Source organism: Myotis lucifugus, unplaced genomic scaffold (assembly GCF_000147115.1).
Source record: "Myotis lucifugus unplaced genomic scaffold, Myoluc2.0 scaffold_20, whole genome shotgun sequence".
In the NCBI taxonomy this organism is placed as follows: Eukaryota; Metazoa; Chordata; class Mammalia; order Chiroptera; family Vespertilionidae; genus Myotis; species Myotis lucifugus.
In genome coordinates this window covers 5022878-5037067 of record NW_005871068.1, presented here as the reverse complement: position 1 = coordinate 5037067, position 14190 = coordinate 5022878, and the positions used below count along the sequence as shown (strand labels likewise).

Sequence of the window (14190 nt, the reverse complement as noted above, 5' to 3'; positions counted from 1 at the left end):
AGTCCTGCGGGGAAAGGCAGCTCAGAGAAGAGGAGTCTCTTGGGTTCCAAGAGCAGTGCCCTCAAGTTAACCTGCAGAGATAGCTGTCAATAAAGTCCCAGGTGGTATCTCCCTGCCAAGGGTATCACACCATTTCATCTTCTTTCCTCCAGGTCGCCTTCTTTTCCACACTCCTGCTTGCTGTCCCTGACTAGAGTCATCATGCCTCGGGGACAGAAGAGTAAGCTTCGTGCCCGTGAGAAACGCCGCCAGGCCAGAGAAGAGAGTTGGAATCCATTGGATGCTCAGGCCACTGTATCAGAGGAGGAAGAAGAGTCCTCTTCTTCCCCATCTCTTGATGTCAAAGATGATCCTCGGAGTTCACCTGCCAGTGGAACACCCAGCGGTCCTCAAGTGCTTGGGGAAGTCCACTCCACCACCGCCAGTGCTGAGGCTGCTTCAAGCACAAGATTTGCTGAAGGTGCCAGCGACCAGTTGGAGGAAACGCTAAATGCCTTACATGCCAATGATATCGCTGAGTACTGGTACAGAGGCCCTCTGGATGAAAAGGTGGTTATGTTGGTGCACTACCTGCTGTACAAGTATCAAAGGAAGGAGCCCATTACCAAGGTAGATATGCTAAGAAATGTAATCCAGGTTTACAAGCATAACTTCCATGAGATCTTCAAGAGAGCTTCTGAGCACTTGGAGTTGGTCTTTGGCCTTGATATGAAGGAAATGGATCCCAACAGAAATACCTATGTCCTCATCAACAAACTGGAACTAAGCTGTGATTCGCGAGAACACAGAGGTGTGCCCAAGACAGGTGTGCTGATGACAATCCTGGGTGTGATCTTCATGAAAGGTAATTGCGCCACTGAAGAGGACGTCTGGAAGGTGCTGAATATGATGGGGCTACATGATGGGAGGAATCACTTCATCTTTGGGGATCCCAAGAAGCTCATCACAGAAGATTTGGTGAAAGATGATTACCTGGTGTACCGCCAGGTGCCCGACCGTGATCCTCCATGCTATGAGTTCCTGTGGGGTCCAAGAGCCTACTCTGAAACCACCAAGATGAAAGTCCTGGAGTTTGTGGCCAAGGTTAATCATACTTCCCCCAGTGCCTTCTCACCCTATTATGAAGAGGCTTTGAGAGATGAGAAAGAGAGAGCCCAAGCCAGATCTACAGCCAGGGCTCAAATTGCTGCCATAGCCAGTGCACGCTCCAAGGCCATGGCCAACAGCCTTTCCTTGCCCAAGTAAATGCTGAGGAAGGTTATTTACCAGGTTTTTTAGGAGAACAGCTAATGTTCTCATTAGTGGAAGGTTGGCGTCAGTTTAGAGACCAGAGTTTATGACATGTTTATGTTTCCTGTTCTGTATAATAATTTGCATATTTGTCTAAACGTTGCTCCTTTTAATAGAAGGTTTAACTAGCTTCTTTTTTTTATTGCTTAAAGTATTACAAAGGGTATTACATATGTGTCCTTTTTTTCTTCCCCGCCCTTGACAATCCCCTGGCCCCCCCTACCCCCCAGTGTCTTATGTCCATTGGTTATGCTTATATGCATGCATACAAGTCCTTCGGTTGATCTCTTACCCCCCTGGGAAAAAATTATTAAGTCAATTACTCATTTGGGAAAGAATATTACGATTTTGAATTTTCTCAGTAGTTCATGCATCTAATAATTAGCCTAAAAAATTTATATTTTAAAATTGCAAAAAATAGTTGTGCCATTTTAAGAACAAATGCGGAAATTTTCTGTTTAGTTATTTGAAACAAGATGACAGTAGTGTATTGACTGGGCATGTTCTTGGAAATGTGAAAGAACTCCGCATTAAAATAGTTGGGATAAAGAAGTATAGAAATAAATTAAAGGATGATAAGTTTTTGCATTCTCCTACCACTTTTAGTCTGTTGTTCTGTAATATGAAGAGAGCTATTTTTGGATGTGTTTAGATTATTCAAGAATGTTGACTTAATTTCATCATAATAAAGTAGATCTCTTGCACATGGTGTCATTTATTTCTCACATTCCTTGAGCATCTACTCTTTGGTAGGCTTCTTGCTACTTCTGGGTATGTCAGTATCAACAAGACCGACCATGCCCAAACTATGTTAGAGTCTAGGAGCAGCTGTCATGTCAGGAAGATGGTGAGAAACACCCTAAGACCTAAGGACAATTCCAGAGCAGGAGAGAGGACATGAGAGGATCTAGATGTGAACAGTCATGTGTAAATGTCCTGAGGCAAGCGGGTTTGGGGCCTTGGGAAACTGTAAGTCTTTGGGTGTGAGTCACTTTTATGTTAAAAATTTTAATTTAGCCCTAACTGGTTTGCCTCAGTGGATAGAGCATCAGCCTGTGGACTGGGGGTCCCGGGTTCGATTCCGGTCAAGGGCATGTACCTTGGTTGCAGGCACATCCCCAGTAGGAAGTGTGCAGGAGGCAGCTGATCGATGTTTCTCTCTCATCGATGTTTCTGACTCTCTATCCTTCTCCCTTTCTCTCTGTAAAAAAATCAATAAAATATATTTTAAAATAATTTAATTTAAAAATAAAATAATAACGATATAATTAAATTTAAAATAAAGTAAATTATGTTCAGCTGGGTGGTGGGTCAGATGAGGAGGCTGTGGAATAGGTAGACAATGGCCAGTCCCTCAAAAAGTGAGTCCAGAGTTGAGAGACTAAAGCCTGCAATGGTAAACTGCTTCTAGCAGTCACTTTAAGACATAGATTAACCAGCAAGAAATTTCCATCTGCGGCAGGAATGGGATGTGCCTTGTTCTTTTGTCCCAGTGCAGATGGAAGTCCATAAACCAGGGGTCCTCAAACTACGGCCCAAGGGCTACATGCAAATACAAATATTGTATTTGTTCCCGTTTTGTTTTTTTATTTCAAAATAAGATATGTGCAGTGTGCATAGGAATTTGTTCATAGGTGTTTTTTTTAAACTATAGTCCGGCCCTCCAATGGTCTGAGGGACAGTGAACTGGCCCCCTGTTTAAAAAGTTTGAGGACCCCTGCCATAAACTATGTGTTATATATACATCTCCACAGAACCTTTGAGAAGTAACGGTGATACTGCTTTAACATGTGATGCTCAAAAGCCACCCTGCTGGCTGGAGAAGAAGCTCACTGTGTATAGGGTGTTTAGGTTATCTTGGGTATAAATTGGCAAACTGAAGGTGAGGGATAGATGTTTCGATGAGAGTGAACCAGTTAGCGCTTGACTCATTTTACAAGAGCCTTGTATGTATCCACTGGGAAGTTTTTCTTAATTGCTTATAAACTATTCTCAAATGTTCCTTAGCAAGTTAATTAATTGACTTGATAAGAAACACTTTGGCTGTGTTGGTATAGATGTCCTACAGGGCTGTATGTCGTCTGATATCTTCAGGATAAAAATACAATTAAAAATTCCAAGCTGTGAGGTTGGTGGTGTTTGAGGTCAGAATTATAATACTAGTAATCGCTAATTATCAAAGACCCAGTACATACCAGTCACTGGACCAGGTGTCTTACAAAAATTAATTACATTCCAGCAGTCCAAGGTGACAAGGTAAGCATGAGCCAGGGAGCAAGGTAAACATGGGCCAAACCCATTTCAGATGAAGAACCTGAGGCTCACATAGCTTTGCAGGTTTCATGAGTTCACATTGCTCCTAAGAGACAAGCCTGAGAATAAAGACCTAGTCTGATACTTCCAGAGCCCACAACGCGCCACTACTCCCCTGCTAAGATGGACTTGGTGTACCAATTTATTTCTCTTCTCCCTACTCCACAATGTTTCTCAGGCAATGAAAAGAAGGACCTTGTGGTTAAAGTACTGAGAGCAAGACTAAAGAATGAAGGTATACCCTGGAGGGTGTTACTCAGTGGTTAGAGCATCTGCCTGTCAATTCCTGGTCAAGGGGCTCTTACCTGGGTTACCAGTTCAATCCCCAGCCCCAGTCGGGTGTGTGCGGGAGGCAACCAATCCATGTGTCTCTCTCACATCGATGTTTCTCTCTCTCTCTCTCTCTCTCTCTCTCTCTCTCTCTCTCTCTCCTCCCCCTTCCACTCTCTCTCCTCCCCCTTCCACTCTCTCTGAAAACCAATAAGAAAAATATCCTTGGGTGAGGATTAACAACAACAAAAAGAATGAAGGTGAAAATGAGAATGAAGCACAGTGTAGGGATTGTCTGTGGGTCATTTACCCAGGGGCCTCCTGCCCCCTCCCCTGAGGCTCCCGGAGAGCTGCTCTGCCCTGGGCCCAGCACAAGTGCCCAGCCCCAGCCCTTTCCTGCATTACAGCGCCCTTCCCCTGGGTCTTCCCCAGGGCGCCTGCCTCCTGTCCACACTGGAACCTGTCCTGCCATCCAGCTCTTCTCCACATCCTCCCTGCAGGCTGCACCCTGCTCCCCTGAACACACAGCCCATGCCCCCTGCCTCCCCAACCTGGAGCCTCCCAACTCCCTGCAGAGTCCCTCCTTCTCTGCGGACCCCTCTGACAGCAGCGGCCCTTTCCATGGATTCCTCACTTCAGATGGGGACGTTTGCACACCTCTCCTCAGCCCCTCTGGCTGCCTGCACCAAAATCAAAAGTTTTTTAGCCAGATCAGCTGGTAGGTAGACTCTGATTTCGTATGAAATCTGCAGGGCCTTGATTTATAACCCTGAGGCTAAAGAGGACTTTTTGAAACAACCATAATTGCAGGAGAACATTTTAATTTTTAAAACTTTTTTTAAATTACAGTTTACATTCAATATTATTTTCTGTTAGGCTCAGGTGCATAGCATAATTGTTAGACAATCATATACTTCACAAAATTCCTCCCCCGATATTCCCAGTCCCACCTGGCACCATACATAGTTATTACAATATTACTGACTATGTTTCCTGCAGAAGAATTTTAAAGGGGTGTCCTATATGGGACAGGCCACTGAATCCATAGTTTACATCTACTACTTTGTTTAAAGTTTATGGAGCAGGTGCAACTTGCTTCTTGAACTTGAAATCAAATCAAACACGCAAGTCCTCAGATGTTTATGTCTGCAGGAACCTAATTTTTGTTTCTCAAGTTAAATTGCTCTTTCCCTAATATAGAGCCTAGATCAGTGATGGTGAACCTATGACATGCGTGTCAGAGGTGACACGCGAACTCATTTTTTTTGGTTGATTTTTCTTGTTAAATGGCATTTAAATATATAAATTAAATATCAAAATATAAGTCTTTGTTTTACTATGGTTGCAAATATCAAAAAATTTCTATATGTGACACGGCACCAGAGTTAAGTTAGGGTTTTTCAAAATGCTGACACGCCGAGCTCAAAAGGTTCGCCATCACTGGCCTAGATCCGTGGTCTGCAAACTGCAGCTCACAAGCCACATGCGGCTCTTTGGCCCCTTGAGTGTGGCTCTTCCTAAGCCTTAGGAGTACCCTAATTAAGTTAATAACAATGTACCTACCTATATAGTTTAAGTTTAAAAAATTTGGCTTTCAAAAGAAATTTCAATCGTTGTACTGTTGATATTTGTCTCTATTGACTAATGTGTTTGCCAACCACTGGCCTAGATCAACTTCTTTACCCCCTTTTGCATGGCACATATGACCTTGTGCTATGTGGCCTTTCCTGCCAGCAGATCCTATCTAGAACCATCACAAAACATCACTGAGTTTCTGACCATGTTTGACCTCCAAAAGGATGCTGCAAGAGTTTCAATCATTTCCTCCCATCTGGCTCACTGGGTCTTGGGCATATTTATCTATCTTTCCCCAGCGAATAGGATCTGTCACCAAGGGATATTGAGAGGAGCCTTCTTTGCTAGGTCGTAGTGCAGATATATACATATACCAAGGTTACAAGTGCCTTTCTTCTTTGTGTTTGCATTATTGAGATGGGACATGTAAGAAGATAGGGAAGGCAAAGGTGAAAAAGAGAAGAGGTAAAGGAGAAGGAAGACTTCAAAGACGAATTACTTTATAGAAGGATTTTGCAGGGTTGTTTTATTTTTTCTTTAAAAATAAAGAACCGGGTGTACTTTAAACATAATGCATCCCTGCAAGGTGAGTCAGGTTCAGTTTCCAATATTCTTAAGGCTACACATAAGTGTATACAGTGAAGAAAATTATGTCCCATGGCATTAGGCAGTATGTCATTTCAGTAACAATAGGAATGATATCTAGTGGGTTCTTCCCAAAATTATTTTATTTCTGTAGCTCTAAAAAAATACGCTGTTTTTGTTTGCATGCTTTTGATTTAAAAATAGATGGCACATTATGTACAAGAGAAAGATAAAGGAAATGGAAAATTATTTTTTTCTGTAGTAATGGAAATACATAGATCCACATCATTTCTAGAGCAAGAGTGAAATACTATCTGAAAAATTTAAAAACAGAGATAAATACAGCAAGAAAATTTGTATCAGTCATAATAAAAAAACACCAAAATGCCATTCTATTAAAGAGAGATTAGAGTCAATATACCAATTGCAATGGCTGATATAAAAAAGATGAGGAGGCAGAAAATTTAGAATTACTAACCCCAGGGTAGAATTTGCAGGGACTACAGTCAATTCATTTTAACATGCTAAATTTATTTATTTTTAAGAGGACATTTAGTCAAATGATTTAGGAACTATTTGATATCTGCAAAATCTCTTCATCACACTACCTAGATTAATGTTATATTGAGTAACTGGGAGAAGACAATCTTGGGGACACATCTTAATATTCTGCCAACAGTCTAAAGGTTAATAATTTTACTCCTAGAGAAACTCTTACATATATGCCAAAAACACATACAGGAAAGTGTTTATAAAAATGAACAAAATGGAAACAACCTTAATGTATATATTTATCAACAAGGTTATAGATAGACAAAGTATGTTATTTTTATAAAATGCGAAAGGTGGAATTAAGCCACATCTTTCAACATGATGAATCTCAAAAATACATTGAACAAAACAGCCAGTTATAGCAGAATTTATAAAGTATGATATCATATACAAAAATATTATCTGCAAAACATATCACATATGTGTTAGAGATACCAAAGCAAATAACTCTTATAAATCATTAATAAAAACCTAATACAGACTTCTAGTCAAGATGAGGTGTAGGTACTCCCATCTTCCCACAACCACATCAAAATTATAACTGAAGTACAGAACAACCATTTTCAGAGCTGCCTGAAATCTAGCTGAATGGAAGTCCTACCACTAGGGATTTAAAGAGGAAGCCACATTGAGACTGGTAAGAGGGCTGGTGATGAGGAATGGGCTGGCCCCACACCCATGTGTGGTGGACAAAAATCAGGAGGGACACCTTGGCTGCAGAGGTCCCCTGTGAGGAGTGAGGGGTCCCAGCACCTCCCCAGCTTCCCCTCCCCCAGCCCATGATTCCGATGCCAGGAAGAGAAGTCCCCATAACTTCTGGTTGTAAAAACCAGCAGGGATTGAAGTTGAGTGAGACAGAGGACTGCTGGAGTCCCCGGCATTCCTCTAAAAGGGCCTGCACATGGACTTACTCAGACTCATTCCCTCTGAGCGCCAGCACTGGGCCAGCAGCTTGAAAGACACCAGGAACACATGGGGAGGAACTGAATTGTCTGGCATCAGGGGGAGAGCTAGGGGGGCAGCTTTCTGCCAAACAAAAGTGTTGGCATAGGTCATTGCTCCTTTTCTTCTTCTTTTTGTTGTTAATCCTCACTGGAGAATATTTTTTTTCCATTGATTTTTAGAAAGAGTGAAGGGAGGGAAAGAGACAGAGAAACATCGATGTGAGAGAGACACATTGATTGGTTGCCTCTCGCATGCAGGGTCAAACCTGCAACCCAGGCACATTGACCAGGAGTTGATTCCATGACCCTGCAGTGTGAGAGCCAACACTCTATCCACTGAGCGACACTGGCCAGGGCCCATTGCTCCTTTTCTGAACCCTCCCTCAACAAAGCCTGCAGGTTGGCCCCATATCTGAGTCTCCATCATCCTGGCTCACACTGTTCACCTCACCCTGGTGATTCCCTGAGACCTCACTCCATCCAACTTTCAGGCCCACCAAGCTGTCTCCAGTGGCTAAAACCATGATCCATTAAAGGGAAGAATGATAGATAAACTAGATATCATTAAAATGAAAAACATTTGCTCTGTTAATGATCCTGTTAAGAGGGTGGAGAGACAAGATATCCAACAAAGAGCTTGTATCTAGAATATGTAAACAACTTTCAAAAATCAACAGTAAAAACAATCGGTCCAATCAGAAAATGGGCAAAAGATGTGAAATGCCATTTCACTGAAGAGGACATATGGATAGCAAGTAATCACATGAAAAGGTCTTCAACCTCATCAGCCATTAGGCAAATGCAAATTAAAGCTACAAGGAGATATTGCTACATATCTATCATAATAGCTAAAATAAAAATATAATGAAAATGCCAAATGCTAGGCATGAGGTGGAGAAACTACTAGTAGATCACTCATCCATTGCTGGTGAGGATGTAAAATGGTCCAGCCATTCTGGAAAATGTTTTGACAGCATCTTATAAAACTAAGCAACAATTACTGTACAATTCAGCAATTGCACTCTTTTTTAAAAATATATTTTATTGATTTTTTACAGAGAGGAGGGAGAGGGATAGAGAGAAACATTGATGAGAGAAAAACATCAATCAGCTGCCTCCTGCACACCCCACACTGGGGATGTGCCCGCAACCAAGTTACATGCCCTTGACTGGAATCGAACCCGGGACCCTTCAGTCCGCAGGCCGACGCTCTATCCACTGAGCCAAACCAGTCAGGGCAGCAATTGCACTCGAGAATATATCCCAGATAAATGAAAACTTATGTTTATACAAAACCTGTGCACTAATTGACTATGCATAGCATCTTTGGTTGTAATAACCAAAAACTAGATACAATGTAGATGTCCCTCAATGAGTGAATGGCTACACAAACCGTAGTACATCCATATCATGGAATACTATTCAGGAATAGAAAATAATGAAATATTGATGCAAAAACTACTGGATAGTGTCCAGGGAATTATCCTGATTGACAAAAGCCAGTTCCCCCCAAAATTACAAACTGTATTATTCATTCTGTTTAAATGACAAGATTATAGAAATGGACATGAGGCCAGTGGTTTCCATGGCACAGGGGCAGGGGGGTGATAGATACACTATGCTATACAAGGGATCCTTGTGGTGATGGAATTAGTCTGTATTTTGACTGTATTAATTTCAATATCCTGTTTGATGCATAATAGTAATGTTTTACAAATGTCATTGGGGGAAACTGCGTACAGGGTACACAGGATCTTTCTGCATTGTTTCTTATAGTTTCATATAAACCCATAATTATCTAAAAATAAGCATTTTATTTTTTAAGAAAATAGTGTAATTAATGGTTAAAATTACAGGCTGTAGAGCAGACTATCTGGGTTTAAGTATATTTAAACCCAGAAGATATCTCTTCATTGCTTTTTCAGAAAGAGTGGAAGGGAGGGAGGTAGGGAGGACAGAGAGAGAGAGAGAAGCATCCATGTGAGAGACATATTGGTTGCAGATGAGCAAACCCAGGTGTGTGCCCTTGATTTGGAATCAAACCCATAATCCTTTGGTGCATGGGCCTAAGCTCTAACCACTGAGCACATCGGCCAGGGCTGGGTTCAAATCTTGAATCTATGTCCTGTCATCTGATATATGTTTATTTATACTCTCTGTACCTTAATTTCATCTTTAAAATAGGAATAATAATAGAATTTACCTTATAAGGAGTTACACAGTTTAAATAAATTAATTCCTGCAAAGTATAAAAAACAGTGCTTTTAACAGATTTATGCTCAATAAATGTCAGCCTTATTTACTATGATGATTATGGTTGTATGTATGCACATGCTTATGCAAAATGTAAACTTTGCATGGGATGGGTATATATCAACTGCAATATAAGGGCTATTTTAGGAGCTAGAAATGGGAATGAGATGAAAGGTAAAACTTTGCGCATATTTTAAATATTTAAGAAATAGCAGTGAAGCAAATATTGCAAGTATTCAGTAGGAAAAGTTGCTTTTTAATTATTCTTTATCTTGTTATATGGTTATATTATTTATACATCTATATTTTATTAAAAACAGGTAAATATATTTTATCTTTGTTTTATATATTTTATATTATGTATATATTATAAATTATTTTATTATTGTTTTAGAAGGGAATCATAGTTTTTTATATTTGTTTTTCAAGGACATTTTCATGTAATTTAGAAACAACACATTTTCTAATGAACTCATTGCATAAGTGTGTCTTCAACATTTTTCAGAAATAAACTCTTTTTAGTGCTTCTCTTAATTTTCAATTACTTTATAACCCAGAGTACCTTAAACAAAATTTTACTTTTTATTAATGACTGAAGAAAATATTATGAAATTATTTTATATTTTTGTGCTAGAGATCATTAATATTTTCTGGCATAATTAAATTTTCCTAAAGAATATAAATTACTCTCTGATTTCCCTCAATTATAATGTTTTTTGACACAGTTGTTGCCCTCTCCAGTTTCTGCAGTCTTATCAACTGTCACTCTCAGTTGGAGGCATCTCTCATTTCTCTTTCATCCACACCTATAATGTTCTCCTTTGTATAGCAAGATATTAAGGTTGATAAAAACTAAACAGATCAGCAATCCTATTTAATATCTTAGACATCATTCAAAGTTAATGACCTCACTGTCCCAGCATATATCTCCCCATCCCACACCCCATCCCTGAGAAAAGTGTTTCATAGGATTCTCTCACCTCTTAGACCTTGATGTCACTAACCACCATGTCTGTGACCCTGATCAATATTATTAAAATTTGTTGCAATCTAAGTTACAGTGTACATTCATTAAAATATATTTTAGTCTTTTAATGTTTATTTCTTCAGATAATTGGATCAAAACTCAAACCTTAAATGAATGATAATCTACTCATATTAGCCCAAATATAATATGTTCATATATCAATGATATAATCATACTTACTGATCAATTCACTCTTATTCAAACCATATTTATGGAGTGTCTAAAGACTAGGCATTTTTTTAGATACTGAATGTACCGAAATGATTGACATAATCCCTGAAATACATATGTTTACCATTTTGGACATTAAGTATTATAAAATTTGATCATTTTAAACTGATAATTGAAAAATGGCAAATTACAATTATATTTATTGTTTGATTTAAAATGCTGACATTGGCCCTAACCGGTTTGGCTCAGTGTATAGAGCGTCAGCCTGCGGACTGAAGGGTCCCAGGTTCGATTCCAGTCAAGGGCATGTACCTCAGTTGCAGGCACATCCCCAGTAGGGGGCATGCAAGAGGCAGCTGATCGATGTTTCTCTCTCATCCGTGTTTCTAACTCTCTATCCCTTTCCCTTCCTCTCTGTGAAAAATCAATAAAATATATTTTAAAAAATAAAATGCTGACATTGTTATCACATATTTCATTAAAAATAAGGAAGTGAATTTTAGATAATATATTCTGATTAACTCAGAATAATGTAAAGAAAGTACTATGTAAGAAAAATTTATTTAAAATCGAACTATACATAATCTATTGCCTTAGTTAGAGGACTCTCTTTTGCTTAATAAGTAGTGCAAAGAAGTAAGATATATAAATCTGCTTATCCATGCAATCTTGTAAATCATGTATGTTACAGGAAATATTATTTGTTTACTTACCTTTAGAAATGTTCATCGATCACTTAGCATATAAAATGAGCCACTGGCCTTGTAGTAATTTGACCCACCACTATTTCTGTCTAAATCTGTCTTTTCTCTCTTTCTCTTCTTCCCTTCCTTTCTCCCCGCCCACCCCCCTTTCTCATATATAACTATTTTTGCAGTTTGGAAAACTTCACTCATGAGTCTATTTGCTCCATTAGACTTGCAAATTATACACAAAGCATACACTTGTACATTTCTATTCAAAACCAATGAGAAATATTTGTTCTTACACATTCTCTTATTCAGTTCGGGCTGCTATAACAAACATACCATAAACAAGGTGCCTTAAACAATAAACAGTTATTTCTCACAGCTTGGTGGATGGAAGTCTGTGATTGAGGAGCCAGCATGGTTAGGTTCTGGTGAGATTCCTCTTCCAGGTTGCAGACTGCCTATTCCTTAGGCTTTTTACATCATAACAAAAACTTTTGAATTAATATATAAGAATCATTGGAATTTTTTAAGTATAAAAGTGGAATGGTTAATTTGAATTCTATATAACTTCCTTAGAAAGTAGAGTGGGGAATTAATTTGAAAAGCAGCACATTAGAAGAAAAGATAATTTTGAGGGCTGAATCCAGGCCGGAGTTGATGAGTACCTGACTAGAGCAGCAGTCCTTGACTATGAAAGGATGGATACCAGAAATATTTGGGCAATGATATTAACACAACTTGGTGATTAGTAAGGAATAAAACAGACAAAGTAGTTGTTTAGGTTATCCATTATCACATAGCAAATTGGCCCCAAACTTAGCAGCTAGAAACAACATAAACATTCATTATCTCATTATCCAGGCCCGGTGCATGGATTTGTGCACCAGTGGGGTCCCTCAGCCTGGCCTGCTCCCTCTCGCAATCCGGGACCCCTCAGAGGATGTCGGATAGCCAGTTTCTGCCCAATCCCCGCAGGCCTGATCCAGACAGGAGAGAGCCTGATCCTGTGCATTGAGCATCTGTCCTCTGGTGGTCAGTCGTTCAGTCGTTTGGTGGTCTGGTCGCTTAGGCTTTTATATATATAGACAGTTTATGTGGGTCAGGATTCTGGATCAGCTTACCTAGGTGGTTCAGGCTCTGGTATTCACTTCTGCGGTTGAGTCACGATGTCAGCTAGTGCTGCATGTCAACTGGCTTGACTATGGTTAAAGTATCTGCTTCCAAGATAGCTCACTCACCTGGCTATTGGCAGGAGATGTTTCTAGATAGTTCTGGCAGGAGGACTCTGTACCGTCACCTGAGGGTCCTCAGGAAACAGCAGCTGCCTTTCCCTACAACCAGCTATCCAGGGAAAAGGAAATGAGATAAGCTGGAAATCTAGCTTTGAAGTCATATACAGTCTTTATGCAATACACACAGGCATCCATAGCATGAAGCAAGACTAATAGCAGATACAGTGGTAAATAATAGAGCCCACATTCTTCTCTTTGGTGTTTAGTTAGACTATGGTGTCATCTATATAATAAACAATAAAAAGGAGCAAGTTATTGTGGTTTGTTTCTTTGGGGTCCATGTGTGTGTCTGTGTCTATGTGTGTCTGTGTTCAGAAAGTAGGAGTTAATGAGTTCAAATTTGGAAATTATCCAGAAAGTGCTAGGTAATATGTTTTGGAAGTGCAATAATATGTTTAGTGATGAAGAAATAGATTTAAGAACCACCAGCATTTAAATGGTACTTGAAATCTTAAGATTAAGAAAGTTCATCCTAGTAGAGCAAAAAAATGAGGCAAACACAACAACATTGTTTAAGAAAAACTGAACAAGGTAATAGGTCATGAAAGATATTAAGCAAGGTGATCAGAGTGATAGATATAATAAAGATGGGCACTGTAAAATTAAAGGGAATAAGTAGTTTAAGGAAGTGAGTAGTCATCAGTCAAACAAAGTCAAAGTGTCCAATGAACTAAAATACACTGATTGGACCCCTAGCCAGTTTGGCTCAGTGGATAGAGTGTCAGTTTGAGGACTGAGGGATCCTGGGTTTGATTCTGGTCAAGGGCACATGCCCAGGTTGCAGGCTCAATTCCCAGTAGGGGGCATGCAGGAGGCAGCCAGTCAATGATTCTCTCTCATCACTGATGTTTCTACCTCTCCCTCTCTCTCCCTTCCTCTCTGATATCAATAAAAATATATTTAAAATAACTAAAATAAAATTTACTCATTGGATTTAGCAGTATTTATGCCACTAATGATGTTGCCAGTGCAATTTCAAGTGTGGGAGTGGAGAAGCAGAAAACATACAACAAAAGGTTAAATACAGGTAATTAAATAAAACCGTGTTTAATTATGCACCAGCTATGTTTCATTTTGGAAACAGAAACCTTTCAGAATATTTAAGACAGAGTAAATTTAATATTGGGAATGATTACACAGGTGATGGGATTACTGAAAAAAAACAGGCAGGAGATGATGAGGTAACTCCCAGATTAACAATCTCTAAAGACGCTTTGGCTGAAGGG

General features: G+C 39.6%; 1 protein-coding gene across 1 annotated transcript; it reads left to right on the top strand.

Annotated features, from left to right (window-relative positions):
• The first annotated feature begins 201 nt into the window (after window positions 1-201).
• Window positions 202-1245, top strand: LOC102439081 (melanoma-associated antigen B10-like). The gene has a single exon (XM_006085680.1). The coding sequence runs from the start codon at window positions 202-204 to the stop codon at window positions 1243-1245; it is 1044 nt and encodes a 347-aa protein (XP_006085742.1).
• Window positions 1246-14190: the final 12945 nt, after the last annotated feature.